This window comes from Labeo rohita, chromosome 1, assembly GCF_022985175.1.
Source record: "Labeo rohita strain BAU-BD-2019 chromosome 1, IGBB_LRoh.1.0, whole genome shotgun sequence".
Taxonomy (NCBI): domain Eukaryota; kingdom Metazoa; phylum Chordata; class Actinopteri; order Cypriniformes; family Cyprinidae; genus Labeo; species Labeo rohita.
The window spans coordinates 15,595,543-15,622,692 of record NC_066869.1 but is presented as its reverse complement, the minus strand read 5'-3'; the positions used below and the strand labels follow the sequence as shown (position 1 = coordinate 15,622,692).

The window sequence follows — 27,150 nt, the reverse complement described above, 5'->3', positions numbered from 1 at the left end:
CGCTCTATCTTTCTGTCGTTCTATCTGCCGTTCAGTGTATCATTCTGTTGTTCTATCTGTCGTTCTATCTATCTATCTATCTATCTATCTATCTATCTATCTATCTATCTATCTATCGTTCTATCATTCTATCATTCTATCTATCGTTCTATCTTTCTGTCATTCTATCTTTCTATCATTCCATCCATCCATCCATCGTTCTATCATTCTATCGATTGTTCTGTCTGTTGTTCTCTGTTTGTTGTTCAGTCCCTCCATCCATTCTTTTATCTGTCTCATATAGTTGTCTATAATGACTATATCTTCAGACAGACTTTCTTAGCATTCAAACTTCGATTTTCTAGTTAAAAACAGTTATATGATTTTGAATTGAAAATGTAGTTCTGCTTTATAAAATTCAAAATTTGCAGTACAATTCTACATTCTATTTGTTACCTAAATTCAAATTCAGAAATTTATATGGAATTTAAAAAGCAACTGTTACACAAAGTTGTGGTATGGTTTACATATAGTGACATCAATAATGAAAAGGATGCGTTTATCACGCATGTTCAACAGTTGACTGACATCTGCCTTCAAGTCATGACCACATTCTCCTGTGTTTCCCCTCTAGACCAACTTCTTGGGAAGTAGCAGCTTCTCCGTGGCCGATCTCCTCCAGTCCAAGGACCAGCAGCTTTCTCTCAGCCTGAGGTGAGTTGCATTGTGGGATGTGAGTTTTATCATTGTCTGCAGGGCTGACTTCATCGAGGCCGTGCTGTCGTTTTATGTGTAAACTTCATTTGCTGGGATTCATGCACGTGTGATGAGCTCTCCGGAGGTGAATGATGTCAGGCACACACAGCTGATCAAACAGTACTGAAGCTCCAGTAGAAAACAGGCCATCTGCTCCTGTATTTAGCACATATTTGGTTGCCACACAGCTCGATCTAACTGTCCAATGAATGCTAAGCTTGGGTTTTCATTTTATGGTACGGCAAGGTGGCATGGTGGTTTATAGCGTGGTAGATTTATGTTATTTACACATTTAGGGATGTGGAATAATGTAAAAAAAATTCCAATGAATTTAGAGTCAGATAGATCTATTTTATTTGGAAGCTTGTTTCTTCCATGGATTTAAAAAAAAAAATAGTAATTATGACTTTTTAATCTGACAATTCAGACGTTTTACAGTTTTATTTCTCAGAATATATAATCTCAGAATTGCGAGTTGTAATTACTTTTTTTTTTCTTTTTAGAACTGTGAGATGTAAACTCGAAATTGCAAGAAAGGAACTCAGAATTTTGAGTTTGTATCTCAGTTCTGTATCTCAATGTCTGATTTATGAGATTTTAAAAATTCATTCACTGGCAACTTGAATGTGAAACTTATCTTCACTTAATTCAACTTATATGAAACAGACTTACAAAATTTGAGCTCAATCTCATATAAAAAATTGGTTAAAGAAATGGAAAAACATATGTTGCCATGACTTGATCATATTATTATTATTATTATTTTTACAGTGTATGAAGAGTCATGGCTCTTATTTACTTGAGAGTGACCTGGAAATAATGTATTCAACGTATTATTATTATTTTTTTCAGATTTTCCCCCGGAAATATAAACTCAGAAAACTCAGAATTCCGAGGTGTAAACTGAGAATTCTGAGATGTAAACTCAGAATTTTGAAATGTAAACTCAGAATTACAAGATGTAAACTCAATTTGAGATGTATACTCAGAATTCCGAGATGTAAACTTAGATTTCCGAAATGTAAACTCAGAATTTGAGATGTAAACTCAGAATTCCAAGATGTAAACTCAGAATTTGAGATGTAAACTCAGAATTCCAAAATGTAAACTCAGAATTCCGAGATGTAAACTCAGAATTCCGAAATGTAAACTCAGAATTCCGAGATGTAAACTCAGAATTCCAAAATGTAAACTCAGAATTCCAAAATGTAAACTCAGAATTTAAGATGTAAACCCAGAACTGCAAGATGTAAACTCAGAATTCCGAGATGTAAACTCAGAATTCCGAGATGTAAACTCAGAATTCTGAGATGTAAACTCAGAATTCTGAGTTTATATCTGAATTCTGAGAAAAAATGTCTGATTTGTGAGATTTAAAAAATCACAATTTAATTTATTGTACAAAAATAGATATTAAACATTTTAATTTAATATATGAACCTTTGTTTTGTTGAATTTTCTTACAAAAATAACTATATTAACATGAAATGCTTCAGTCCATTCTTATTATATGCTAGTTTGGAAAGTTTTGAGGTGGTTAAGGGCTAGTTAAGACGGTAAATATGAAAACTAGGTAGTGTTGTGTGGTTTACTAGTTACAGATCTAATCTGGCAGCGTAAAAGGTTGTAGGTTCAAATCCCACAAAGATGATTCATTAGCAGTGATCACCATTGTACTCCTCCCAGTGGGCTTGTTCCTGTAAATGTACTGTAAATCACATTTAAGCTCCAATTAAATGACAAATTGGTGTTCTAAATTAGTACAGACGGTGCAGGCAGGCCACATTCATATCCATAAGCATCTGCATCGTGCCATCAGGGCCTTGAGAGAGACCTGAAAACTGACTGTTTTGTTGCCTTGTTGTCGTTCACTAAATGATTCTGTATTCAAACAGCTGTTTCCGTGCAGTTTTTCTTTCCTGTGAACACGGACACACTGGATCTGCTCCAAATGTGACCAAAATGGCTATTTTCAAAGATTGTTTTGGCCAATTCGGAGAGCTGTGCTATGAAGAGCGCCCTCATAAGTCTCCTTGACAGTAAGCATGCAGTAAACATTAAGAAAGCGTGCTGTGTTTCTAAAGCAGAGGATTGCTGCTTAGTCATGATTGATAGTGTTGTGACTTTGAGTGACAGCCGGAGGGATTCCCTGCACACTGCTACAACATTAGTGTTAATATTGATTATTGTTTCTCTAGATTTAGCATATTGCCTATGGTACAGTGTAGACACTGGCCCTCGCTTCGTGTTGTTTGCTCTGATTCGCTGTTGGTGGCTGGCTGTTTTGTCTCTGTCGTTCTTTCTGTCTCTCTTGAAGCTCAGAATAGCGGTTCTCTTTGGTGAGGAGCAGCAGAAGTACAAAAGGACTGTGTAATGCAGCAAGGAGTACAGTACATGGGCTCCACAAGTCTGGAAAGCTTTTTTTTCCTGTACTGTAAAATGGTATATGTTGAATTGAAAAATGAAGTTGAATTTCAGATTATTGCAGTGTTTGGTTTGGGTCTCTTCTGCTTTAATTAAAGCAGTACTGCAGCTTCAGGGTGATCTGAGAAGTTTCAAAGAGCATCTTGAGCTTCAATGGAAGAATGTATGATCTGTACACCTATTTTTAAGCTTAAAAGCTTTATCAAACTTAGTCATTGTCTTTGTTCAGTTACTGTTTTCTTTCTTTCTTAATTGAATCTTATATAACTCATATAAAGAGATTGAAATTGGTTAAAGTAATGGAAAAACGTATGTTGCCATGACTTTATTGATCATACTTATTGATTTTTTATTTATTTTTATTTTTTTGCAGTGTATGAAGAGTCATGGCTCTTATTTACTTGAGAGTGACCTAGAAATAGTGTAGAAAATGTATGTATTTAAATGCTACAGCAGTTCGTATGTATTTAAATGTGGCCATCCCATAATATATATAATTTTTTAATATACATATATTTTTCTCAGCATAAAGACAGAATTGCAAATCATGGCGGGAAACAACAAAACTGTTAGACGTAAACTTAGATTTTCAATATGTAAACTTTGAGAATTTTTGAATCTTGAGACGTAAACTCAGAATTGCGAAAAAGGAAGTCAGAATTCTGAGTTTATGTCTCAATTCTAAGAACAAATGTATGAATTGTGAGATAATTTAATTCTTTTAATTTAGAATTAATTTAATTCTTTGTGTTGTTGAATTTTCCTACCAAAATAACTGTATTAATTTATTAATTTGATAGTTTTTAGGTAGTTAAGTGCTGGTTAAGCGGGTGTATGAAGAGTCATGGTTCTCATTTACCTTGAGAGTAACCTAGAAATAGTCTAGAATATAAAATATTTCTTTTGTGTTTTTTTTTTTCCAGAAATATGTATATTTAAAATATATTTAAATACTACAGCAAATGTTATTTATTTGAATGTGGTCAAACATTTGAATCCCATTATGTATTATATTTATGTGTAGTTTTTGGTGTTATTCAAAAGCAATAGTTGTATTTTTTTTCCGGGGTGAGAATCATATTATAATACATTTGAATATTTTGTAAAAATTTAACAAAAAAATGTGTACATATACACTACCGTTCAAAAGTTTGAGGTCAGTACATTTTTATTGTTTCTTTTCTTTTTTTTTTTTTTTTTAAGAAATTAATACTTTTATTCACCAAGGATGTATTAAGTTAATAATTAAAAGTTTATTAAAAGTTAATAATAAATAATTTACATTGTTATAAAATATTTAGATTTTGAATAAACACTGTACTTTTTAAACTTGTTATTCATGAAAGAATCCTGAAAAAAAAAAAAAAAAAAAAAAATCACAGGTTCCAAAAAATATTTGGCAGCACAACTGTTGATATTATCCAACATTGATCATTCTAATAATAAATCCGCATATTAGAATGATTTTTGAAGGATCATGTGACACTTAAGACTGGAGTAACAGCTGATAAAAATTCAGCTTTTCATCACAGGAATAAATTCTATTTTAAAGTATGTTAAAATAAAAAACATTATTTTATATTGTAAAAACATTTTGCAATATTACTGTTTTTTTTTCTATATTTTTAATAAAATAAATGCAGCCTTGATGAGCATAAGAGACTTCTTTAAAGACTATTACAAGTCTTACTGACCCCAAACTTTTGAACGGTAGTGTAGCTAATAATTTATTGTGATTTTAAATTCTTATTATAATTTTATCTGAGTATAATTGTATCTATTTATTATATTTTGATGTGCTTATTCAGTGCATAAATACATTTAGTGCTGAATTATTTTATATATTTTTTATTGTATTGTTTCGATTGCATCATTCGCAGTGCTTCATGGAATGAGTAGTTGATTCACCTATAAAAGATTTAAAATGCATGGTCTTTTATTGATGTGTAATATTGTGATTCATCTCAGAGCTTTTGTTTGGATCATGGCTGAAATGCTTTGCAGTGTATTTCATGTATGGGGAAAATACTTTCCAAAACTTTCTGCTGAAAAAGTTGTCAGCACTCTTGAGCTCTCTGTCTTAAATTGTCCATAATCAGCGCACTATTTTCTATGTCTATGGTACAGAAACTTTTCAACTTTTTAGTTAGTCTTCAGTTGTTTTTGTTGTGCAAATAATAGGAGAGCAGTGCCTGCCTCGTGTGTGTTTGTGACTCTATTGCTCGACCCGGCCGAAACCTTTCACACAATTGTCAGCTCTGCCACGCTGTGTTTCAGGAAGTGTTGTCTTTCCTCTCTTCGTCCGCTTGCAGGTCACCTTTTCGTTTCTGGCTTATCTCTTACTCTCTCTATATCATGACACATTCAGTTATTTATAGATCCTTATCCAAGCAGTCTTAGATGCTCGGAGTCTAGGGCAATAAACAGCGGCCTGCGCTGGAGATCTTTGAGTCTTGAATTCAATCACTTTACAGTCCGTGTATTGATTGGAACGGAGTTTATGGGTAGAGACGTGCCGTACCCATGGCGAATGAATTCTAGCGTCCTCTAAATGTTAGCAGCTCACTCTTATTAAAAACAAAATCCCTCCTTCACCACATGAAAGTTTCATCATCAGTGAGATCAGGCTGCTAAATTACTGTTTTTTCTTTTAAATGTGCCTGCTAATGGCAGGTGAACTTTTTGACCATAATTATAAATTATTTGCATTATTTATAGTACTATTGCAGTTGCATTGTATCATTTATCTAATTGTCCAAAGCATTCAGAGTTAAATTCAAAGATTTAACTGCAAATGGTGAATAAATTGAGAACATTTATATACTTAGATTTATAATATTTATATTATATTCATAGCTGTCAATGAAATATATATTGTACATTTATTATATTTTTTGCATCAAATTTTACGTTTTTTTTTTTTTTTGCAAGGGAATATATATAGTTTTTTAGTTTTTTGTTGTTTTTTGCTATGATAGTGCAACTTTGTTTTGACATATATATATATATATATATATTGCTATGATAATGCAACTTTGTTTTCCCAATTATATATTTCTAGCAAAAATATTTGCATGTCATTTGCAGCCTAAAAAAAAAAACTGGTTTCACTTTGCATTCTTTACTTTGAGTTCAATTTTGGATTTACCTGCAAATGGCGAATAGATTGAGAATATTTGTCCTCCAGCAATATTTATAACTGTCCTTTTTTTTTTTTTATGGAGATTATCATTTTAATTTCTTTAATTTGACTTACCAGTTGCCAAACCAAAGTATTTTTTTAATGTTGCACAGGATGATGAATAGCTTATTACATTAGTATTTTTGTAGTTACATATAATTATTCATTCTTTTTTTAGTCCTTTTGAATACTGACACTTGACAGCATGAATGTAGAATCACACAAAAGAGTCATTTCATTTCATGTGAGCATGGATGCTTTTTCAAAAGTAGCAGCTATTCTTTCAGGAATCAGTCTTTATTTTATGAAAAAATTCAGCTTTCATTTTGGACCCTGTGTGGGGTTGATTAAAAGTGCATGGAGAACATTCAGAGGAGAAAACTGCCTGGTGCACAAGTATAAAATTGTTTTTCAAATGCTGCTTTTAGCATGAACTGACATTGTTTACAAAGTGATTTGCTTCATGTAAATACTGTATGTTGCTAATGACAAGCCCAGCAACGGACGAGCAGGAAGGCAGTTTATCTGATCTCATCTCATGATGCTTAGCTCACCTCACATAACCCTGTCCCTATGGTCCTAAACTGTTGAGATAAATGAGTAACATTAACCCTCATCTTAGTAGCACTTAACCGAGGCTTTGCTCACACAATCACCGGCTAGTGTTTATCAAGAAGGAAGTGTGCTTTGATAAATGTGCGTCTTTGGAAGTTCATTCAGGTCGCCGGAGAATTTCAGGAAAAAGTCTTTAGAAGCATCTTGGGGCTCGTTTATAAAACGCATGTGCGATCAGATTTGACAAGGAGCTCAAGAAGACGAGGATGATTTAATACGGTCGTATTTCAATTACGCATCACATAAACACCTTGGTTTGAGTACCTGCTGTAAGTGAATATTCATGCATATCCGTAAGACGTTCAAGATCACCGCCAGCTGGAAGATGTCGGGCGCGAGGAGGAGAGAGAGAATCATTTACAGCCCTAAATGAAACCAACGTAAATCAGTATAGAGATGAATGAAGCTCGTGTTTAGACGGGTTGCTGGCCTACATTTCCTGATTCATCCTTTAGCCTCTCGGCTGCTGTTGTTGAAATGAAAATGAATTATTTGATTCAATTAGCCTGCTAAAGTGCAGCGTAATAAATGCAGAGAGCAAACCGAACACAACAGAGGGAAGGAAGCGTTGATGTCTTTGTTTGTTCTAGATTTATTAGCATGTAACGAAAGCTGAAACTCTGTTTCGTGTAAGTATTTAACAGGAATATGGACTGTGATTGGAAAATAATACAGCTGTCAAAATCACAGGTGATTAATTTTTCCAGTTTAACACTGTTAAAACTATTTGACGCAGGTGTGGAGCTAGGGTTGGCCAACCCACACAACTGCTGCTTCTGTCTCTTTTTCTTCACAAGAAGTGCATTTATTTAGTCGCAGAATGACCACATCAAATAGGAGACTTTTCAGACGCCCACTCCAACTTCACTTCAGCAACACGTGCTAGTCAAACAAGCAGTAAGGCAGAGGTGAATTTCATTTATGAATGAACGTGCGTTTTTAAACAAATCTGGTGAGTCAATGATTCAATTTCCCTTCATACAGACAGTCACTTGCTTTAATCCTGAATGAATCAACCGTTCGAACGATTCAAATGAATGAATGATTCAGTAATTAAATCAGTGACTTGCCGCCGCCTACTGGCAGTTTTAGTTTCATTTTTAAAATGTATTTTCAGTTATTTAAATCATTTAATATTTCGGTATTCAAAATGTTATATTTAAAACATTAATCTTAACATGAATTTATATGATTGCACTCATGCCACCTCTGAGTCGCATCAAACATATGATAATACACCTACAAGCCACTTTTGTGCCACCTCTGTACTACATATTCATTTTGTTCATACTGATTTCATTTGATTGGTAACTTATTCGTATTCTGTTGTTTTAATTAGAAATTTTAAAAAGCTTATAAAATATCATTTTTTAAAACATTGACATAAAAGATGACATACTTTTAATAAAGTAAAAAAAAATTCCATTACAAAGGTAAAAACAAAATTCCCCTGTAAATCACTAAGGAGTCAAATATCACCTCACAGTGGGAAAGCTCATTTTTGATCAGATATTTTGATTAGAAGGTGCTCCTGAAATTTTGACTGTGTTCCTAAAAAGAAAAGTAAGCATAGAGCCCTGGATTATTATTTTTTTTTTTTTTAATTGATTAACAGCACTTAATTGCATTTAATTATTCATTACTATAAAATGTAACTTTTTTGCATACATGTTGTACTTTGTAGTCTGAGTCATTTTAATAAAAGGTATGCAAACAGATTTTTAATAAATTCTTTGTAGGAATATAAAATATATTTGGTAACACTGTTATCATTTAGTCCATTGATTGCATAAATGAACAATTAACATTACAAGTTGACAGTGTTGGGAAGGTTACTTTGGAAATGTAATAGGTTACAGATTACAAGTTACTTAATTTAAAATGTAATAAGTAGTGTAACTTTTCAGTGACTTTATTAAAGTAATGCAACATTACTTTTAATTACTTTTTGATTACTTTTCTAAATTTCTAATATTTTCAACTGTTAATCATTTTGAAACATTTAAACCAGGCAGAGTTAACCTTACAGTAGCACTCAACACTGATTACTGTCAGACTTTCAAAATCCTTTATCACTTGAATTAAGATTATAATAAGTAAGGGATAACATACATCTTTATTTTGCAATAACAACTGGCTGGATGTACATTATCCCACTTATTACACAGCTGCTTGATAGATTATTTAGATGTTTAGTGTCAAAATTATTTGACACGAAACACTGATCTGAGTTGAAATATTTGAACACAAAGCTTCCATGAAGAAATCAGTTGCTAGCAAACAGCAAGTTCAAACTAGACATTTAGGGATACCGTGCAGTCATACCAGTTTTCTTACACAACATTTCACCACATAAATAATTAAGTAGTACTACTAGTTTGTTAGTTATCTTATAATCCATTACAATGACAAAAAAAAAAAAAAAATGGCAGCAGCTGCGTTTGTATGAAACAATAGAGCAAGTCAACGATACCAGGATGACAGAATTAAGAAACTGTACACATAATATTGAATTAAGCTTTAATATTTTATTAGCTAAGCAAACACAAAGCTTCCGCCAAGAAAAATTATCAAGCATATAGCACTGACTTAAGTTGCCCCGAAAGAGTCTGAGCTGTGTAATAATTTAATTTAAAACACAGCCACCACAAATTCAAACTTTTTCTTTTTTTTTACTTATATTTTTGGGCTTTTTATGCCTTTTTTGTGATAGGACAGTAGAGAGATGACAGGAAAGAGCTGGGAGGAGAGAGGGGTGTGGGATCGGCAAAGGACCTCAAGACGGGGATCAAACTCGGGTCACCGTGAGTGCAGTTGCGCTATATGTCATAACAAGATCATAACATAAATAACATCATAACGAAATAGTTTAATAGCTATGATACTGGGTTTGAAATCAGATGTTTTTATCTTTTTTCTTTGTTGTCAGAATTATTATTATTGTAAAATTGTTGTTTTTGTTTGTTTAACGTTGTGTAAGTTAATTAATAATATTGGAAGGATTTTTCCTTTTCTCTTCATGTCTGTGAGGTCATCTAATTTAATTTGTAAATTTTATAATACTAGAATGGGGTAGGAGTTTATAAGATTTTTTTCTTCATCCTACTCCTGTTCTTTTTGTCATGGATTGTATTTTTGGTTGTGTTGTTGGATTGTTGTGGTATTTTGTGTTGTATGACCATGAAAAGAGAATAAATAAATGAAATGAAATGAAATGTTTGCATAGTTATGACAGAAAACACTAGCATCTAACAATGCCTTGGAAAAAACATTCTTAAAAAATAAAGTTTATGCATAAACCCAAATAGGAAATAAAACAGTTATCGAATAAGTATGTGTCCTATTCTGTGTCCTAAACTCCTGAAACATTGGTGTCTCATTTTAGAGCAGTCAATGCAATTTAAAAGAAGTCAATTAAATCTGTAAGTGGGGGTGGGTGTGTGAAAAAATTCAGATGTAATCCCCCTTGTAATCACTGGCATTTTTCAAAAGTAACTGTAATTTAATTACATATTTTTTCTCAGTAACTGTAACTAATTACAATTACATTTATTTTGTAATTAAATTACGTAATTCCGTTACATGTAACGTCTAGGTTACCCTCGTTCCCTGAAGGAGGGAACGGAGATGTTACATATGGGAACTCGCTTGAGAGTCCAATCATCTCCAAGCCTTATTTAAAAGGCCAATGAACATTCATGAACATTGGCGAGTGGTATTTGCATGCCGAGCCACTCCCCCGTACATACGGGTATATAAGATGGCGGCGTGCAACCACTCATTCAGGCTTTTGCTGAGGAGCCGAGCTGCAGCCCGGCGTCAGCGCGACGTAAGGTCGTGGCAGGGGATGTAACGTCTCCGTTCCCTCCTTCAGGGAACGAGGGTTACGTACGTAACCTAGACGTTCCCCTTCAGTCATTTCACCACGACGTTACATATGGGAACAGACCCATGGAACAGGCCACGAACCAGACGTCGCGTTACGCAACACACCGCGTGCCGACAGGCGGGCGTGTCAGAAGACGGATATGAGCGTAACCTTCCCAACGCCCTGGGGGCCAATAGGGGGGCCCCACAGGGATGCCAGTTGTACTGAAGCAGGAGTTGGGGGGGCGGAGCACATGAAATCTCTACATGTGGAACAAAAGAAATTCAATATATCCATAGATTTTAGGGATATATGAGGGAAACATCGGCCTTCTGGCTGACCGTGGAAAAATACTGAAACATGTTGCCACAACTTGCTGGGCGAAGGAGACCCAACCGGAGCACAGTCAAGCACTACTCCGCACTAGGCCTGACTGTGGGGCATGGAGGACCCAGGTTCGCCTGAGGGAACAACTGAGGGAATAGCGCACGGATCCATTAGGAGTGGCGCAGCAAGCCGACACCAGCCGGACTCCCGCTCACCTGATGTCTATGTTAAGACACAGGAGGACACGGCCTCTACGCGAAGGTTGTAGAACCTGGCGAAGGTATTAGGTGTCGCCCAACCCGCAGCTCTACAGATATCTGCTAGTGAGGCGCCATGAGCCAACACATAGGATGAGGCAACACTCCGTGTGGAGTGGGCCCGAACACCTAAGGGGCATGGCTCTCCCTTGTTTTGGTACGACAGGGAGATGGCATCTACCACCCAATGGGCCAACCTCTGTTTGGAGACAGCATTCCCTTTCTGCTGACCTCCAAAGCAGACGAAGAGCTGCTCGGTGCGTCTGAAGTGCAGAGTGCGGTCCACATATATACGCAGAGCGCGAACTGGACACAGCAGCGCAGAGGCTGGGTCTGCCTCCTCCAGGGGCAGAGCTTGCAGGTTCACCACCTGATCGCGGAAAGGCGTGGTGGGAACCTTGGGCACATAACCGGGCCGGGGTCTCAGGATGACGTGAGAATCGCCGGGCCCGAATTCCAGGCACGTTTCGTCGACAGAGAAAGCTTGCAGGTCCCCTACCCTCTTGATGGAGGCCAGTGCGGTCAGGAGCGCTGTCTTAAGTGACAGATATTTTAGCTCAACCGACGCAAGTGGCTCATATGGGGCCTCCCGCAGGCCCTGGAGGGCGACGGAGAGGTCCCAAGAGGGTATGGGGTGCAGTCTGGGGGGATTAACCCTTCTCGCACCCCTCAGGAACCTCACGATGAGTTGGTTCTTACCTAGGGATGTTCCATCCACTGCATCGTGGTACGCTGCAATGGCAGCAACGTACACTTTGAGAGTTGAAGGGGACAGCCTGCGCTCCAACTTTTCTTGCAGGAAGGAAAGCACTACTGCAATCATACATCTCTGTGGGTCCTCCCCGCGAGAGGAACACCAGTCGACGAACAGACCCCACCTCAGCACATAAGCCTGCCTTGTAGAGGGGGCTCTGGACTGAGTGATAGTTTCTATCACGGCCTGTGGAAGGCCGGAGAGGTCTGACACGTCCTGTCCAGGAGCCAGACGTGCAGGTTCCACAGGTCGGGGCACGGGTGCCAAATTGTGCCCATCCCCTGCGAAAGAAGGTCTCTCCTCAAGGGGATTTTCCAGGGAGGGGCTGCCGCGAGGGAAATGAGTTCTGGAAACCAGGTCCGGGTGGGCCAGTATGGCGCAACCAGCAGAACCTGCTCCTCGTCCTCCCTGATCTTGCACAGTGTCTGTGCAAGGAGGCTCACTGGGGGAAAGGCGTACTTGGGCCCCGGAGGCCAGCTGTGTGCCAGTGCGTCCCTGCCGAGGGGAGCCTCATCGATGGAGTAAAACAGCTGGCAGTGGGAGGATTCTGAGGAAGCAAACAGATCTATCTGGGCCTCCCCCGAAATGGCTCCAAATCAGCTGGACTGTCTCGGGGTGGAGTCGCCATTCTCCAGGATGGGTGGACTGCCGTGAGAGCTGGTCGGCTGCATGGTTGAGTTCTCCTGGAATGTGAACGGCACGTAGCGATTTCAGCCACGTCTGACTCCATAGGAGCAGATGGCGGGCGAGTTGTGACATGCGACGGGAGCGTAGACCACCTTGATGGTTGATGTAGGCTACAGTCGCCATGCTGTCAGTGCGAACAAGCACGTGCTTGTGACGCAACGTCGGTCGGAAGCAACGAAGGGCCAGAAGCACAGCCAACAACTCTAGGCAATTGATATGCCATTGCAGTCGAGGTCCTGTCCAGGAGCCCGATGCTGCTTGCCCGTTGCATACAGCACCCCAACCCGTGGAAGAGGCATCCGTGTATACCACAAGATGCCTGGAGACTTGTCCCAGGGGGGACTCCGGCCTGAAGGAAGACCGGGTCTGACCACGGGCTGAACAGGCGGCGACACTGCGGGGAAACGCCAATCCGGAGTGTGCCACGGTGCCATGCCCATCTCGGGACTCGATCGTGTAACCAGCGCTGAAGCGGTCTCATATGAAGCAGGCCGAGCGGAGTCACTGCGGCTGCGGCTGCCATATGCCCCAGGAGCCTCTGAAATGTTTTGAGAGGGACCGCTGTTTTGTGTCTGAATGACTCCAGACACTTCAGCACTGACTGTGCACGCTCGTTGGTGAGGCGGGCTGTCATATTGACCGAATCCAGCTCCACACCGAGAAAAGAGATCCTCTGCACTGGGGAGAGTTTGCTCTTCTCTCGGTTGACCTGAAGGCCCAGATGGCTGAGGTGCCGGAGCACCAAGTCCCTCTGTTCGCACAACAAATCCCGCGAGTGAGCTATGAGAAGCCAGTCATCGAGATAGTTGAGGATGCGAATGCCTGTCTGCCAAAGAGGGGACAGGGCAGCCTCCGCGACTTTCGTAAAGACACGGGGAGAGAGGGAGAGGCCAAATGGAAGCACTTTGTACTGATACGCTCAACCCTCGAAAGCAAACCGTAGGAAGGGTCTGTGTCGAGGCAGAATTGAGACGTGAAAGTATGCGTCCTTCAGGTCGATGGCTGCGAACCAATCCTGGGCACGAATGCATGTTAGCATGCGCTTCGTCGTGAGCATCTTGAACGGCAGCCTGAGAAGGGACCGATTCAGGGCTCGAAGATCCAGGATGGGTCTTAACCCACCGCTCTTTTTGGGCACGATGAAGTAAGGACTGTAAAACCCTGACTTCATCTCGGCTGGAGGGACAGGCTCGATTGCGTCCTTCGCCAGTAGGACAGCAACCTCCGCACGAAGCACAGCGGCATGTGTGTCCGAATGGACAGAAGTGGAAAGGACGCCTCTGTACCTGGGCGGACGCCTGGCGAACTGAATCGCATAGCTGAGACGTACTGTCCGAATCAACCACCGCGAGGGACTGGGAAGCTGAAGCCAGGCTCCTAGCCTGGTCGCCAGGGGTATCAAAGGGACGTTGACCGACGTGACCGCAGTGGGGCAGCCTGGGGGGGGGGGGGAGGGGAAGGGGACTGATCGCAGAAGGAAGAACGTCCTGGAGAAAAGTCAGACTGCACTGGGCAGCGCTTACCTTCTTCCCTGGTTCCCGCGCGCTGGCAACATCAGGGCGAACACTTCTTGGGCGCTGCTCAGAGAGGGAACTCGGGGCCTGAACCCCGGAGGTGAGAGAAATTACTCTTTTTGTGACTTTGTGGGTACCGTCGACCCGTAGGCCGACGGCAGCGCTTGAGTACACAGGACTTTAACGCGGCCATGGACATACGTTCGCAATGAGCGCATGTACCATCCGTGAACGCTGCCTCAGCGTGCTCTCAGCCCAGGCACGTGAGACAGCGATCATGTCCGTCCAGTGAGGCGAGGAAACTACCGCACCCGGAAGCGCACGGCCGGAGAGGCATACCGGGAAGATGCCCTCGACAGCCGTGAGAAATTCACTCTTTTGAAATCCCGGTCCGCCCAGGGAGGAACCGCGGCACAACTGTGCACTCAAACAGGCGGGGCTCGCTGGAGTGCGGGAGGCTTGAAATGCCGTGAAAACGGCAGCCCGCAGGATTATGCTGGCGGCTGCCAAACGCTCTTTTAGATGAAGCTCTTTTAGTTGTTTGGCAGCACGCCAGCAGAGAGAGTGGCAACTCAGGAACTCTTTTTTTTTTTTTTTTTTTTTGGCTCAGAAACGAAGGCTCCGAAGCAAAAGTCTGAATGAGTGGTTGCACGCCGCCATCTTATATACCCGTATGTACGGGGGGAGTGGCTCGGCATGCAAATACCACTCGCCAATGTTCACGAATGTTCATTGGCCTTTTGAATAAGGCTTGGAGATGATTGGACTCTCAAGCGAGTTCCCATATGTAACGTCGTAGTGAAACGACTGAAGGGAAACTAGTTACTCCCCAACACTGCAAGTTGAGTCGTATAAATGAACGTTTATGTATTATGAACAAATGAAGTAACAGGAGTAATTAAGAGGAATTATTAGGCCTGATAATACTAGAATAGTAATAATTGCTGTTTTAATAAATTAATGAATGCTGAGTTTTTGTTACATTGATAGTTCATGATACCAAGTGCATTAACTTATATGAATTTTAATAAAAATGTATATATATTTGATTAATTATTTGATGAGTATTAAATAGTATTTTTAATTTTCTGTATAATGACGGCTCACTTTTATTTTTACTAGAATAACGTTTTTGCTTTTAACACTGCAGTAAGTCAGGATTAATATATGCGTAATAATAAACAGAAAAACTGTTAATAATTGTACAATAAAAATAATAATTAAATAAATTAAATAATTAAATGAAATATTTACAATGTATTTTAAATAAAGAATCATATTTAGTAGTATATTTGAATTAATATCACATTAACACCATTCTCTTGACTCTGAGCAGCCAGAAATGTTTAAGGACTTCAACATACTGTTTTGTTGCAAGATGATGGTTTTCTACTTCACTCTGCCAGGATTATTAATTATTATTAATAATATTAGATTATTGCTGTAAATAAATGCCTTGAAAAAGTGTTTGTTGCTTCACTGGTACTTCACGGTGCAATAACTCATATAAAAAAGTTGCAATAAAATTTGAATTTATATATCACACATCAGCTAGTTTGCCACCCAAACACATTTACACTCTGTGTTATTTCTATTACGGCGTGTCTCTCTCTGTTCCTGTCTCTATAACCTCCGTCTTTCCAAAGACCGTAAAATGGGTGTAAACAAGACGGCGGGTCTGTTATGTGCTGCGGTCAGTATAACTTCATTGCTTTGCCAACACTTGCCAGAATTAGACTATAACTTTGTGGAGTTTAAGCCCTCATAAACCCCGTTATGGGTTGGTGTTGATCTGGTGGTGTTAGTTTAGAGTCTGGCTGTTTAAAAATAAACCCCCTGAATGAATTTGTGCCAAAGTGCTTTAGACACACAGCCTTTGATGTCAACAACAAAAGAAACCAGAAGCGTTTTCTCCCTTTGAAAAGTTGATAAGCCTGTTTATTTTGCTGTCCTGGGTACGCTTATATAGTTATTTATTAAGGGTTGCTTATTTTATTATTTGTATTTAACATTGGTTATTTTGTTTACTTTTTCCTGCTATCCAGGGCCTCATCAGAACAGACACGTGAAGCATTTTTTAGATTGAAAATGCTGCAGTAGACGCATAAACCAGTGAATTAATTTAAATGCTGCACATAATTGTATTTCCGTTTGGTTGCTTGGTGTTGCTTCAGTCCTTATAGACACTAAATTATGTGAAATGAAGCTTGAAAAGTATCTTTCTCCATTAACATTTTTAAAATGAAGATAATTTCCTGAATAAACCAGCCTGTTGGTTTTGTCTGTGAAGTATATTGATGCATACATCTTCATTTTTATTTCTTTAACAGATGACTTTGATATGCGTCTACAGTTTCATGAGAAACTCTTTCGAACATGACATGTTAAAATAGTACAGTCTGATTTGAATATGTACTTTTATATTACTCAAACATACTGGTCAAGGATTGTTCTCTAAACCCGGTATTAAACTTCTGCAATTAATTCACCCGAAACCACCACTTTCACTTTTGTTCAGTAGATAATTCCAGCCCTCGGTTGGGCTGCTTTAGGTTTTTAACATTGAAAGAAATTTAAAATTTAAATTGAAATTAAATAGAATGTTCAGCATTCATAATGGAACTCCAGTGATGATGTCATAGTGACATTTGCATTCTGAGTGTGTATGTGTATGTTTTTCTCTCCTGCGTGTATTTGCATACTGAACTGTGATCGGTTTCTGTTTAACATCTGCAGAGTCACTCGCATTGTGTTGATTGTCATGCACAGTGTGATGATACTGTCAAACCAGCTCTGATGCAACATTTTGTTTAGGCCTGAAACTTATTGGTAATGCTTACCAATTAAAGAAATAGTTCACCCAAAATAACATTTCGGTAAGAATGCACTCACCCTCAGGCCATTCAAGATGTAGATGAGTTTATTTCTTCATGGAAACAGATTTGGAGAAATGTAGCATTTCATCACTTGCTCACCAATAGTTCCTCTGCAGTGAATGGGTGCCGTCAGAATGAGAGTCCAGACAGCTGATAAAAACAGTAAACACAAGTAATCCACACCACTCCAGTATATCAGTTAATGTCTGGTGAAGTGGAAACTAAGGAACTAAAGAACTATGGAATTAAGGTTCATGAAGATCCAAAGCAGTGATCCTGGTTAAAATATGAGCCCTTAGTCCATTTTATTGTATTGTTTGCATTGTTTGCATTGTTTACAAACAGTCCAAAACAGTTCTGAACACACATGTTGATGGAGTTTGATGGCCTGTTCTTTTAATGGTGATGTTTCTAGCATGATAACATAACATAAACATGATAGCAACATGCTAACAACATGCTGATCATTTTAACAGTATGCTAATCATGCTACAAATGTTAGAAACAATTGAATTCTAATAAAAAATGAAATGTGATAATGTCATGCTAGAAACCTGTGGAGCAACATGTTAACAATGTGACAATTGTGTTAAAAACATGTTAGCAACATGCTAATCATGTTAAAACTGTTTGCAACAAGATAAAGATGTTAACAATATGTTAAAAAACAACATGCTTATCATGTTAACAGCATACCATCAATATGCTAATCAAGTAAGAAACATGCTAACAACATGTTAATCATGCTAGCATGGTAGCAAAATGAAAACTGTGCTAAAACATGCTATCAACATGCTAATCGTGTTAAAAAATGTTTGCAAAATGTTAACAGTGTTAAAAAATCAATATGTTTATCATGTTAGCAACATACCGTCCGTGTGCTAATTATGTTAGAAACATGCTAGCATCATGCTAACAACATGTTAAAACATAATGTGTTAAATCATGCTAACAATATGCTAGCAGTATGCTAATAATGCTAGAAACATGTTAGCAACATGTTAATCATGTTAGCACTAAGCAAGCTAAATCATGCTTAAACATGTTAACATGCTAGCCATGTGTTAAATCATGCTAACAACATGTTAAACATGTTAGCAGTGTGGTAAATCAGACCTACAATATACTAGCAATATGCAATATAACAATATGCAAATTATGTTAAAAAATGTTAACATGCTAACAACATGTTAGCAACCTGGTAATCATGCTAGAAACATGCTTACAACATGCTATGCTATGTTAATTATGCTAGAAACCTAAGTAGCAACATGTTAGCAACATGACAATTGTGTTAAAAACATGCAAGCAACGTGCTAATTATGTGGGAAACATGTTAACAATATATTAAAAAACAACATGCTTATCATGTTAGCAACATGCTATTGATATGCTAATCATGTTAAAAACATGCTAGCAACATGTCGATCATGCTAAAACGATGCTAGCAACATCATGCAAAATACATGTTAACGTTAATTGTTTTAAAAACGTGCTAAATCATGTTAGCTATATGCTAAAACGTTATATGGAACAACATGTCAAGTCATGTTATCAATGTGTTAAATGATGCTAGCAACATACTATCAACATCTGTCTAATCTATCTACATTTTCAAACTTCAAACTACAAACTTTCATGTGACGTTATCTCAGCGTAACTTTTTTTGTATCCATTTTAAAACTGTTGCACTTTTTTTAGCACTGCCGTTTCTGCAGGAAATGCGCAACTTATTTCAATCTTGATGTGTTTTAGTGCTGAGAAAGAACTGAATATAGGACTAATAGTTCAGTAAACCTAAATTTTAACCTGGTTACGGCTCTGAACAGCCAGTGTGTATATTTGTGCTCCACATTCTGAGAATAATCTGAGAACGATTTAACTCTGCTTCGGCTTCTACTAGTCTGCCTATCACAGCACTGCAGCATCACACACACACACACACACACACGCACACTTAAGGCCAGGCTTATTGCCACGGTGATGGAAAAGCCATCAAGTATCTGATCCAGTGAAATACAGAGCCCAGCAGAAAAAGGGATAGGTGCGGCTGTGCTAGAGAAATACTGACACGTCGCACATTACACAGGCTTCTGATGCTGCAGTCTTGTGTGTGTGTGTGTGTGTGTTTGTGTGTGTGTGGTTTAGCATGGCTTTCTCATCTCCTTGACTGGTTTATCTGCTGCTAGTCACCACTTGTTACAGCCTGCAAGCACACAAGCATTCGCTCAGGAAATAATATCCATGCTTGGCTGCGAGCAGACGGCCGTCACTCTGGTTGGGTTTAATGTCGCAGGGTTTCCTGCAGCGTGCAGACGGGGACGGCTGATTTCAGCCTGTAGCAGAAGTGTTGAGTTTTGTGGTGTGTTATCTGACACTTGCATATGTTACTGACTGGATGGTTTGCTTTTCCGGCTCAACTTGACCTCGGTGTCGCTTAGTGCTGGTTTGCGTGCTGCACGCATTGGGATGGAGCTGGAAGTGTAATGCATGGACACTTTCGCATCTGCAGCTCAGCTTGAGACTCGCATGCTTTCTGGAACACGTAACGTGTCTTGTTCTAGCTGTGGCTGTAAAAAAAAACATATATGTTTGAGACACTGGTTGCAGAAACTACTGCTTTTAAATTTGTCATAGGCACACTTCTAATACCAAAATATAGGCAGCATGGTTATTTTGCATACATTATTTTGGTTCGCAGCAGAATTATTACTTCTCTTTCACTAATATCTGAAGCAGTGTTGCTTGTATCTGCAATGAAATGTATCCAAGATGGTGGCAAAAATAAATTAATAAATAAATAAAATATTGATTTCAAATATATTTAATAAATTGTGTAAATAAAATCCAGTAATTGATTAATAAATAATTGTAATAATTTAAATGAAATATTAAAATATTATTACATTTGGTTTAGTAATTATATATGCATAATATTAAAATGTTTAAAGAAATATTTCTTTAATATTTATATAATAACAACAGTAATTTTAGATATTCTTTAAATCTAAGTATTTTATTAAAACATACTTCATTTTAAAGTACTTTAATAAAACTTTATTATTCAATTTTATTATTCAGTTCATAATTTTATTTATTTATAATTTTTATATTTATATATTTCTAGTTTATAAATAATTGTATAATTTATTTACATATATATATTACATATATATATAAATTATTATATACATATATACAATATATATATGATTGCTTAGAGGCAAATTTTTACTTTTGGCTCTGGCATTATTTATTTATTTATTTAATTATTTTGCTAGGTTAATTGTTTTAACAACTGAGATGAAGTAATGAAAAAAATTATGTATGTATGTATTTTTATATTTGCTTTTAAATAGGTGTTTTCACAATTTAATATCCATTTTTTTAAATATTTTATTTTATGTTATTTATTGTTGTCTAATACATCACACTAAATATATTCATATTATTATAAGGTTATTGAATAATTTAAATTTTTATATATTTTTGTATTATTTATATATATTATACATTTATATATTAAATTTATATATATTTATAATTTAAAGTGTTGTTTATTTTTTTATATATCATTCCAATTATATTATTATTATTATTTTAAGGTTATCAGCTGATATTTATAATAGTACTTTTTTTTTTTTTTTTTTTTTTTTAGATTTTATTTGTTATTATATTTATTTATCTTAACATATTATTAATTATATTACTATTATTATAATGTTAGCATATGTTATTATAGTGCAATCTTTAGTTTTTTATATTCAATTTTTTATTAAAACAATTAATCGACAAATATAAAGCATGTATATATATGCTTTATGTAATTTATGGCAGGTGTATATATATGTATACATATATAGATTGTGTAATTGCATATTTTTACCTTTGTTTATGGTGTTTTTATATATTTTTTACTCAAATTAATTTTTTGCTAGGTTAATGGTTTTCTACTTAAACACTGTCTGTAAATATGCATTAAAATATCTTATAGTAATATTAAATTTAATAAATAGTAGTATAATAACAATAATAATTATATATTGCAATAATAATCATTTACATTTGAAATTTTAATATAATATTATTTAGGAGTATTTAGCAGTAAGTATTATTAAATTCATATATGCATTTTAATTTGGAATCATATTTAATTATAAGTATATTCATTTAGCATTGTATTTTATTACATCACTCAAATTTTTGCCTAATCTATATATTTTAATTTAACTTTTTATGCCAACATACTGTTTTCAGCCAGGCTGATTGTTTTCTACTTAATCGTCCTGTCAGTTTATATTATGATAATCGCTGTCTGATTATGCTCTGTCCCTAATTATATCGATTACACATTTCGCTTTTAATATTAACATACATTAAATATGACTTCATAACTCTGCTATGTGTTTGAATGCTTACTAGAGCATCAGGTTGTTAGCCTGGCAACATGCTAATGGCAAACGAGTCTGTGTCTGCGCCGTACACAGTTGTTATGCCTAATGTCCTGCTACGGCCGATGAGTTTGCGTTCCTAACAGCGGTTGAGAAGGGCGGCTGCTCGCATAGATTACATGGTAAACAAACAGCTTCCTGTTTATTGAGGTGAGAGAGCGGCGAGCCGGCCGATCGCGCTTTGACATTTAGCCCACGGCGAGCGCACTGTCAGAGGAGCGCGGCCCATTTTTCATTGCTCTGACATTTTTCTCATTGTTAGTCTGCAGGTATTAGACAGAGCTCCTCCACGCCGAGTTAAAATGGCTGACAGAGGAGCTTGTGTGGAGGAAGTGGGCTCTGACACCGGAGGGACAGGGATAAGTTGGGTTCGTCACAGTGTGACACGTGGGCCGAGCTGGAAGAGCTGCTTACTGTTTTAATGACCGCTCGGTGAAAAGCTTTGCGCACGTTCGTGTCTGCAGTGGTTTTGTTGAAGAAACAGTCTGTTTGATCTCTGACAGGACGCCGGGCGTGGTGATTGTGTGCAGAGTGGATTATAACGGAGGCCAACAGGCAATCAGGCCTCTAATGATCATTTTGGAAGGAACAATCATTATACGGCTGATTGCATCTTACACTACTACAAATACAGCCTTTTCAAAGGTTCTTTATACAGGCTTCACACAGTTATGAGAAACCTAAAAACTGGGTTGAAGTAATGAAAAAATTATATAAAATACAAGCCCTAAGAAGTATTTGGATACTTTTGACACTTCCCGCTAAAATACTTTTTGGAGCCAATAAAGCTTAAAAACAAACAAACAAACAAAACTAAGTATTATCTGATATCTTATTTATTTATTAACTCTAATTCATTACGTTTTTTATATAAATGTTTTCAGTTTTCAATTTTTATATCCATTTTTTTGTTTTTTATTTTATTTTATATTACTATTTATTATTTTCCAAAAGATAACACTAAATATATTAATATCATTATTTTAAGGTTATTGACTAATATTTTTAGATATTTTTGTATTTTATAGTGTTCATTTTTAAAATATACCATACCAATTATATTGATGTCTATATAAGTTACATTATATATATTCTCTATACATTTTTGTTTGCTTTTAAATGAGTGTTTTCAGTGTATGTATTCATTTTTAATATTTTATTTTATATTATTATTATTATTCATTATTTTGAGGTTGTTGACAAATATATTTACACATTTTATATTTTATAGTGTTGTTCATTTTTAATGTCAATTATATTATATATTATGTATATATTAATTATTTTTTTTCTTTTAAATTAGTTTTTTTTTACATCCTTTTTTTAAAATATTTTATTTTAGATTATTATTTAGTATTTTCCATATATCACACTAAATGTAGTAATATTATTATTTTAAGGTTATTGACTAATATATATAGAGAGAGAGAGAGAGACAGAGAGAGAGAGTTTTTATAGTGTTGTTTATTTTAATATATTATACCAGTTATATTAATGTATATATTAATTATACTACATATATTTTATACATTTTTGTTTGCTTTTAAATAAGTGTTTTCAATTTATATATCCATTTTTAAATTTTATTTTATATTATTAATTTATTATTTTTCAAAATAACACACTAAATATATTAATAATATTATTTTAAGGTTACTGATTAATATTGTTTTTAGATATATTTTTTATTTTATTTTATTGTGTTGTGTATTTTTTTTTAAATATTAATATTATTATTTAAATATTATTTTTTAAGGTAGTACAGATACTTTTTATTTAGAATTTATTTATTAAATTTTTGTTGTTTTTAATAATTTCATTTATTTTTTTTTGTTTGTTTGTTTGTTTATTTGCTTTTTTATCATACTGACCAATTTTAAATTATATCAGTTAATTTATTATATTATTATTATTAATGTTAGCATAGTGCAATCTGGGTTTTTTATATATATATATATATATATATATATATATATAGATAGATAGATATAGATATTTTTTTAATTATTTTTGACATTATTGGTCATCACAACTAAATGATGTCATCCTTTAATGAACAAATTAATTAAATAACAAATATAAAGCACCTAAATTTATAGAATCATGTATTTATTATTCTGATGTTTTTGTATTATTTCATTTTAGGATTAATATTTTCCAATCTGTTGACTATACATTTTATTTATTTATTTATTTAAAATGTTTTTAATCATTTCAGACAAGACTTTCAATCTTTAAGCAGTTTATGGCCAAATATAAATCACATTGGAATTGTCCTTATTTAATTATCTTAAATATGTAAAGTTCATTTTATTTAGCTAGCAACATTTTTGCTAATTATTGTGAATAGTCAGCATATCATCCAGCCTCATCAATATAATCTTATGATGTTTTTCTAAACAAAAAGTTAAAATGTCTTAAAATGTTTCTTTTTTGGCATCATACTGTTCAAGTTATTTTGACTTTAACTGAAAATGTATTTGTATGATGATCATGACACGCGTGTTGTTTGTGGCGTGTAAACGGCCGTGTGTTCATGTTGTAGTGCAGTGCTGATGTTGTGTGTTGTAATGTGTGCGTGTGGATGGATTAGTGGCAGTTGTCAGAGGACATCCCTGCTGCGGTGCTGGGATTGCATCAGCTCTGATGAATCTAATCCTGGTGACTTTCAGGAGCGAGCGGGTGGAATGCTAACAGCCCAGACTGTCAATATCAATGACTCACATCAACATCCTACTCAAATCCTTCTTGCCCGTGTGCAGCTCAGCCCAGCACACACACACACACAAACACACTCATCACACACGCAGATGACAGTCTCAGCTCAGGTGTCAGTGTTTTCTGTTTGAATGCGCTTATGAATGACTCGAGACAAGCTGATGTAGTTTACATTCACTAGTAAACGGACAAATCTAATAAAACTTGTCAGAATGTCATATTTCATGTTTCCATTTCTTTTGGAGTCACATTTTACCTTATAAAAAAAGAAATAAATGAAATGAAATGAAATGAAATGAAATGAAATGAAATGAAATATGTATTATTATTAGGATCATCAGGATGCGTTGCATTTATTATTGTTATTATTATTATTATTATTAGGATCATCAGGATGTGTTGCATCTATTGTTATTATTATGAACATCAGGATTTGTTGACTTTATAATAATAATAATAATAATGAGTAATAGTAATAATAATAATAAATGAAACAAACTCCTAATAATAATCCTAATCATGTTTTATTCTCATTAATGTAATACAATAAATAAATTCATGAATATAAATGTATATTCATATATATGTATATATTTATATATTTAAATATTATTATATTTTTTTTTACTTTTATTATTTTTTGTCTTTTTTTATCACTGTAATACAACAAATAAATTAATGAATATGAATCATGGTGTTACGTGTTGAATTATCATAGTAGATGAGAATCAGTAAAACAAGTCACTAAAGCTGAGACTGAAATAAAAATAATAAAAATATATATACATAAGAAAATGAAAACTAGTAAAAATGACAAATATACAGCTAAATTAATAAAAATGACTGAAAGTGTTTTCACATTTTCAATATGCTTTTTAATATTTAATTTAATATTGTTATTTATTATTTTGTAACATATCACACTAAATATATTAATGTTAATAATTTAAGGTTATTGTCTCATATTTTTAGACATCTTTAAATATATATATTTTTATATATATATATATATATTTATATCATACAAATTATATTAATATTTTTATTTTAAGGCCATCAACTGATATATATTATAGTACAGTTTATTTAAAAATATTAAAAAATTAAGTGAAATTAAAATGAAAGCAGAAAATATAAAAATAAAAACATTTCCAAAAATACTAATAAATATTAAAATATTAATAAAATAAATATTAATAAATATATTAAATAAAATAAATAAAAATGAATACAATCATGAAAATAATGTCATGAACATCTTTATTGTCTGATATAACATATCCAAAATATAATTTCTATATTGTTTATTGGGGGAAAAAAGTAAAAAAGGGTGGTAGTTTGGGCACAATGAGATTCAATCTTCATATATATATGTATGTATGTATATATACATATATGTATATCATGAAATATTAGTATTGTACAAAAACAGTCCAGCTGCTGTAGTATTTTGGTGGAAATGATGTTTAACAGGGTCGCTTACATAAATCCACTAATGACTACAAAAGAACAGTTTGTCAGGAATCTTGTACTTTCCATCACACAGCGTGTTATGAATGCTTCGTTACGTCTATGTGTGGGGTGTAAAATATTAATACTCGACTACTTCACAGACACTTAAGGCTTTTAGAGTTTCTCGAAGATGGCTTGTCCCCAACCCGAACGTCTCGAGCCTTACTTTTGAGACGGAGAGCTTACCTTAAGCTATTTCCGTCCAGCCCCACAGAACAGGGTATTTTTAGTCTGTGGTACCTTTTGCTCAGTTTCCCCTGCAGGAAGCTGTCGTTCGCTTGACATTTTGACTGGCCTGAGATACTTTCACATTCACCAGCACAGGCCAGGACCTTCAGCTGTGAAGGTGAGCTTGTTATTTGCATTATCAAGAGGCGAGCGGCTCGGATCTGTGGGCGCGGGTGGTCTCGGGCGGTGTGGGAGAAAATTTGACGTGCTTTAGCTCTGCGTTGGGCATTTTAGATGTTTGTCAGAGGATAGAGATGTCGTGGAGTGGAGTCTGACTGCTGCTGTTTACTGAGTCTGCTGTAAACTCGCTGAGCTGCTAGAACAAGTGACTTGTGAAAACACATTTTCAGCAGCGTTGACAAACTGCGAAGAGAAGCGTGCAAGGCGTCGGTTCTCATGGGGAGATGCTGAAACATGCAGTGACGAGTCACTGATTGCCAGCAATGTTGCGGAGACGTGAGCTGCTGAGGTGGGCGTGTCCACTTATGCATTATGCAAATGAGCAGTCATGTGGTGTGGCTGTTTGGTGTAGTATTATTGACACCGTCACTGAAATGTGTTAAATGTCCTTGAGTGCTTGATGTGATCACTTTGGTCTCGTATAGCAAAATGCTTTCAGAAATTATGTAATTCCTATAAAGCCAGCTATTTGCTGGATCAGATTTTCCAGGATTTGGACCTACTAACAAAAACTGTATGTATGAAAATGCCCTCAGGTTGTTTTATGGTTATTAACTGATATTTTTAATATTACTTTTTTTTTTGCTTTTATATTTTATTTTATATTATTATTTATGTTATTTTATATTTTAAAATATTATCTATTAGTTTTTTTTTTTTTTTTAATGTTGCACTAATTATGTTAATATTATTATTTTAAGGTTATTGACTGAAATATTTTTTATATATTTTTTCTCGATATATTTTTTATATTTTATTTTATTTTAGATTTCTTTATATTATTTATTTTACTATATAACACTATGATATAATTATGTTAATA

The 27,150-nt window shown here is 35.5% G+C and overlaps 1 protein-coding gene across 9 annotated transcripts in view; it reads left to right on the top strand.

Moving 5' to 3' along the window:
- inpp4b (inositol polyphosphate-4-phosphatase type II B) overlaps positions 1 to 27,150 on the top strand; it is a 192,064-nt gene that overhangs the window by 55,321 nt on the left and 109,593 nt on the right. For 7 of the 9 annotated variants that reach the window (XM_051107142.1, XM_051107192.1, XM_051107122.1 and 4 more), the window contains one exon: positions 614 to 693. In XM_051107142.1, the coding sequence (XP_050963099.1) occupies positions 614 to 693 (80 nt within the window). Of the gene's footprint in view, positions 1 to 613; positions 694 to 9,668; positions 9,760 to 27,150 lie in introns of all 9 variants that reach the window. The other 2 variants (XM_051107168.1, XM_051107183.1) reach the window with 1 other exon arrangement.